This window comes from Empidonax traillii, unplaced genomic scaffold, assembly GCF_003031625.1.
Source record: "Empidonax traillii isolate 1590-97213 ecotype Southwest subspecies unplaced genomic scaffold, ASM303162v1 scaffold402:size526523, whole genome shotgun sequence".
Lineage (NCBI taxonomy): Eukaryota > Metazoa > Chordata > Aves > Passeriformes > Tyrannidae > Empidonax > Empidonax traillii.
Window position 1 is genome coordinate 514,342 of NW_020955595.1, and position 6,000 is coordinate 520,341.

Here is a 6,000-nt window from a genome sequence, read left to right on the forward strand (position 1 = left end):
AGTTCAAACCTAAAAAGGGCGGTATTCCTAGAAGGAGACTTCAAGTCAACAATCTTCAAAGAGCTGCAGTGAGAGACAGTTTCCAGGCAAATCTTCAGTCCAGGCTCGAAGTTCATTCCACAGATCCCTCTCCTGAAGCGCTTTGGCAACTTATTAAAAATAGCATTCTGCAGTCCTCTGAAGAATCCTTACGGTTTTCCTTCTAGAAAAACAAGGACTGGTTTGATGAAAACAATCATGAGATCCAGGAATTGCTGAGTAAGAAGAGAACTGCTCACCAAGCCCACCTTGCTCAGCCATCTTGTCATATAACAAAAGCAGCCATTTGACTCACATGCAGCAAACTCCAACAGAAACTTCGTGACATCCAGAACAAGTGGTGGACCAATCTAGCAGAAAAAATCCAACTATGCACAGATACAGGTGACTACAGGGGATTCTATGAGGCTCTGAAAACAGCCTACGGTCCTATACACCAGGTTCAAAGCCCTTTACTCAGTGCAGATGGCCAAACGCTTCTCACAGATAAAGTTTCCATTTTGAATCGATGGTCTGAACACTTTCAGACTCTCTTCAGTACTAGCCGTGTAGTTCAAGACTCAGCAATGCAGTACATTTCACAACTACCAATGAAAACTGAACTGGATACTGCCCCCATCATGGGAGAAACTCTTAAGCAATACAGCAGGTGAAAATTGGCAAGGCAGCTGGGGTTGATGGAATCCCACCTGAAATCTGGAAGCACGGGTGGCCAAGCACTCCATGTTAAGTTTCACGAATTTGTGGTGCGCTGCTGGGAATGAGGTGAACTGCCTTCAGACGTTCGTGACACTGTCATCATCACCTTGTACAAGAGGAAAGGAGATAAATCAGACTGCTCAAATTACCAAGGTATTACTCTGCTCTCCATTGCTGGTAAAATCCTTGCAAGAATTCTTTTGAACAGATTAATTCCCGCCATAGCAGAAGATCTTCTACCTGAAAGCCAGTGTGGTTTCCAAGCCAACAGAGGTACCACAGATATGGTATTTGTTCTCAGACAACTGCAAGAGAAGTGCAGGGAACAGAACAAAGGACTCTATGTTACCTTTGTTGATCTCACCAAGGCTTTCGATACTGTGAGCAGAAAAGGTCTGTGGCAGATTTTGGAACGTTTAGGATGTCCTCCCAAGTTCCTCAAAATGATCATCTCACTTCATGAGGACCAGCACGGTCAAGTCAGATACAGGGACGCACTTTCTGAGCCGTTTCTAATAGCTAATGGTGTGAAGCAAGGCTGCGTTCTCGCACCAACCTTATTCACGATCTTCTTCAGCATGATGCTCCAAAGGGCCACGGCAGACCTCGATGATGAAAATGGTGTCTACATTTGATATCGTACCGATGGGAGCCTTTTCAACCTAAGGCGACTGAAGGCCCACACTAAGACCTTAAATCATCTTGTCTGTGAGCTGCTTTACGCTGATGATGCCGCCCTCGTCGCCCACACAGAAGTAGCTCTGCAGCGTTTAACATCCTGCTTTGCAGAGGCTGCTGAGCTTTTTGGTCTGGAAGTCAGCTTGAAGAAAACACAAGTTTTATATCAGCCTGCACCTCAGGAAGTCTCCCATCATCCTCATGTCACCATTGGTGAAACAGAGCTCCAATCAGTTCAGCAGTTTAATTACCTGGGAAGCATCATCTCTTCAGACGGTAAGATTGATGCAGAAATAGACAACAGGTTAGCAAAGGCGTACAGTGCTTTTGGTAAACTCCATAAAAGAGTGTGGCAAAACAAACACCTGAAGAAAAGTACTAAGATCAGTGTTTACAGAGCCATTGTACTGTCTACTCTTTTATATGGATCTGAATCATGGGTCACTTACCGGCACCACTTGCGTCTCTTAGAACAGTTCCATCAGTGCTACCTCTGTACAATCCTGAACATCCACTGGACTGACTACGTGACCAACATGTCTGTCCTTGAACAGGCAGCAGTCACAAGCATTGAGGCCATGCTGCTGAGAACACAGCTGCGCTGGGCAGGGCACGTCTCCAGGATGCAGGACCATCGCCTCCCTAAGATTGTGTTCTATGGGGAACTTGCCACTGGCTGCCGCAAGAGAGGAGGCCCAAAGAGGAGATACAAGGACTGCCTGAAACAGTCCCTCAGCCTTGGCCATATTGATCACCACCATTGGTCTACCCTGGCCTCCAATTGGGAGGCCTGGAGACACACCATCTATAACGCTGCTGCTGCTTTTGAGAACATACACAGGATCACTCTCGAGGAAAAAAGGCAACGCAGAAAGAATTGCGTCTCATCGATATCACCTGGGGAGTCTTTCTGCTGTACGTTCTGCAACCGGACTTGTCTATCTCGCATTGGCCTTTTTAGCCATCAGCGCGCTTGTAGCAAGCGTGGGTAGAGCCCTTCTCAAATCTTCGTTTGCAAAGCGTAGCCATGATGATGATTTATATAGAGAAGGGCAGGGTTTTGATTTTCTAAGGTGAAGAAATGAGCAGACATACCAATGTTTCCTGGTTTTGGTGGTCAAATTCCTGTTGAAATGTGCATGGCTATGGCATGGATAAGCTCTTAATAAGAACTGAAGGAGTCCTTTCCCCCTATGCTATGCTGCTGAGTGGGATAGTAAATGTTTCTGAGGTCAAACGTGTGGTTGCTGTTCTTTAAGAGACTAACATGGGGAAGCAGGTCTACAAACTGCAACTTGCCAAAATATACCGAGTCTTGGGGTAGTATTTGGAGATCCATGAGTGTAGGAGAAGTGGATGCATACTTTTCAGATATCTGCTCTAAAGGTACATGAATGATAGTGCTCACTAGATGGGCAATACTGACATTATGTATTGAATCACGAGTAGAACCACTAACAGTGTCTTAGGAGGTCTTTTTCAAAGTGTTGGTAAAGTTCCAACCTTTCTAAGCCTGTGAGATATGGTATGTTTAATATATAAGTGGCTACAGATCAGAGCTTTTTTGATTACATTTTTAGAGGCCTAAACTGAGGACAAGTTGAAAGCATTGCCAAAGCCATGACTATCAGAAAAGAGCATTGCTTCCTACTGTACAAGTATAAGTGCATTTCCCTTTTCTTCTCCAGTAGCATGAGCTGGGAATAGATAGAATGTGGTTTCAGATACCCCAGGTCTTACCTTGCTGTACCACGGACATGCCTTTGTGCTATCAACATCCCTCCATTGACAATATACCCATGCTGTTTCCTCTTGCGTTTCCTTTATGGGCAGTTATGAGACCCACCGTCACTTTTTCTGTTAGTTCCAAACATTGCTATAAAAGCCCATTGCTCTATGTTTCTTCATCCTTCCTAATGTCCTCGAGGTCTTCCATTCTGGTACTGATAGTCTCCTCCATCCTCTGAGCCCTGCTGTGGAGTTACACAGTTTCAAGTCTCCTGGTGTTCTCTTTACTTCTTACTCCTCCTTGCCTTCCCATTTGTCTCTGTACCAAACTACAGAGTGGTTACTATAAAATCCCTGTCTTGGATTCTGTGCCTCCTTCCCAAGCAAACACTGGGGGTTTACTACAGAGAAGCAACAGTAGAGCGTTTTCTGTTAAACACTTGGAATGAAGTTTTGTACTTGCAAGGCAAATTGTAAAAACAGCTTTTCAACCATACATTTGCAGGAGCAGTTTTTCTAGGGCTTCAGCTGGGGAGGCCGACTGTCAACAGACCACTGAACTATGTCCAAATATGACCCACAGGTTATCTGATTAAAAAAGTTTTTGATCTTACACTGTCATCCCATTGTGGTCTTAGAATTGAAAATAAGGCTGGCTTAAGCTAGAATCAGGTTATCTGATTTCCAATTACTTTAGTTCCTTGATGGATCTGTAAGTTAATCTGAAAGCATGCTCTACTTAACATGATTTTTCCTATGTGCAGAGTGTTCTACCATATTATGTGGCAACAAAAATGTCGAAAATTCGCACGCCGACCTTCGATAAGCCCAGTCCTGAAACGTATGTCAGAGCTGCCTTGAGCACGGTAGGCCTGCAGTCCCGGACCAATGGGTGCCTACCTCATGCACTCATGGTAAGTCACCTTGGAAAATGTAAGGGTCTGGAATGTCCTTTGTGTTTATTATGGAAAAAGAGTCTTTAGTACAGGCTGTAAAATGCTGAGACCTCACGCCCTCCTTTTTGTTTTATTCTTTTTTAGGGATGGGTCTTCTCTCTTCTGCCTACATGTACTGCCATTAACTTACTCATGAAAGTAAACAAACAAATACGAGCTCGTTCTTTGAAAAAAATGAAGCAGAAGTAAGTTGGAGACAACTTGGAAGCCTAGGACTCCTGCAGGTTCCATAACATGCTGCAGCATCAAGTAGACCTAATGTTTTAAACATCTTCAATTGTAGGTGAACTTTCTAACAGGCAAAACAGTCTTGTTTTCAGGATACAGGTGAAACAAGACTGTTGACTTTCAATATTGATTTAAAAATAGGCTTTATTTGTTTATAGATGTTATGAGGGGGGAAGTGCTTTGAACTAAAATTGCACTGTGCTTTAAGAAATACTTTCATGGACTTTGACCAGACATCACAACGTTGAGGAACATCTTGGTTATATCGTGTCCATCACATCTATGTATTGTGCTCATGGGTGGAGGGAAGAAAAAGAGTAGTACTCAGAGGTGGGCAGGAGAGGGAAGAGAGCATATTTATTTAAAAAGGTAACCTAGCACTATTTCCAGAGTATTGACCTCTTTCTCAGCTCAGGTTTTGGGTACTTCCAAGGATTCTGCCATGTCAGCCAGCTCATGAATGCTCCCCTGCTCACATGGTCCAGTGTGATATTTTTGATAATGAACTTGAGGGAAATGGGCCAAAAACCAAAATAAGTGTAATAGCTCATCTATAAATATATACATAAAATAACATTGCAAAAAGCAGCTAAATTCTTGGGTCTTGAATATGGATTCTACCTTTTCAGTAATATGTAATCTTCACAATTTGTAATAACATTTTTAAAAGTTCGGTGCCTGCTCTTTGTAATAGATGGTGATAACACAATGTAGATAAATGTCACAAGTTACATGTTACGTGCTGGTTGCTAGGTAAAAGATTATGGGTACTTTAAATACAGAGCTTGAAATGAGTTACTCTCCTTGCATGGTGATTAAATTCTTTTTAAGAATATAAGTCTGTCTTTTTGGTGAGGCCTTTTGAAATGTGAATCCTGAATATTTAGGTAGCTTTAAAAATGAGAACCAGTAAACTTCCTTAAATGTAGAACATTTTTAATTTAGTCTTGATTTGTTTCATGGTTCTGTTCTAAAATGGAATGCTCCAGTGAGTCTTAAGTTATGTGACTCCAGGACACAGGGATCAGAGTACATGTGAGAAGTCTGCACTACTGTCTTCTCTACTTAGCTACTCTTTATTTAAAGATTTTGATCTCTAACATTCCTTTTTATAAAAATAAAATGTGGAAAACTTGCAAGGCAAATGACATTTCAAACAGCTACCACTGTTTTCTGTGGTGACTTCCTGTGATTGAAGAGGGGAGGTTGTTTTCTATCCCTCAAAGAATAATTTCAAGCTCTGATTTTAAAGTAAGATGTGTTGCACTGAGACATGATTTGGGGCTAACATTTCTGTACATTGAAAAAACCTGAATACCGATGCAATGGTGCTGATCAAATCTGAGATGCAGATCCTATCCCATAGTTTTATTAATTTTTTGGAACAGGGATGGTAAAGTCAGTGGTATTAGTTCTGTAAGAGCACATGATTTGGATTGCTCTGTATCTGATGTGGAAGCATTGGTCTAAAAAATCTGTATGTTTCTGACTTTGTAAAACAAATAAAATGGAAATTACTCCAACTCTTTAATGTGTTTTTCTTTTTCTTTAAAATGTTTGCCTGTACATTCACATGCCTGATTGTCCTTTATCATGTATAATAACACAGTGAAAATTACTGTACTTTTACATGCCAAAACCAAAGCTTTTGTTAGTCTGTTTTCCTGGCTGT

The 6,000-nt window shown here is 41.9% G+C and overlaps 1 protein-coding gene across 1 annotated transcript in view; it reads left to right on the forward strand.

Moving 5' to 3' along the window:
- HSD17B12 (hydroxysteroid 17-beta dehydrogenase 12) overlaps nt 1-5,848 on the forward strand; it is a 97,820-nt gene extending 91,972 nt beyond the window's left edge. Inside the window, 2 exon segments of the mRNA XM_027893691.1 lie at nt 3,909-4,058; nt 4,185-5,848. Of these exon segments, the coding sequence (XP_027749492.1) occupies nt 3,909-4,058; nt 4,185-4,289 (255 nt within the window). The 3' untranslated portion in view covers nt 4,290-5,848.
- The last annotated feature ends 152 nt before the right edge of the window (nt 5,849-6,000 follow it).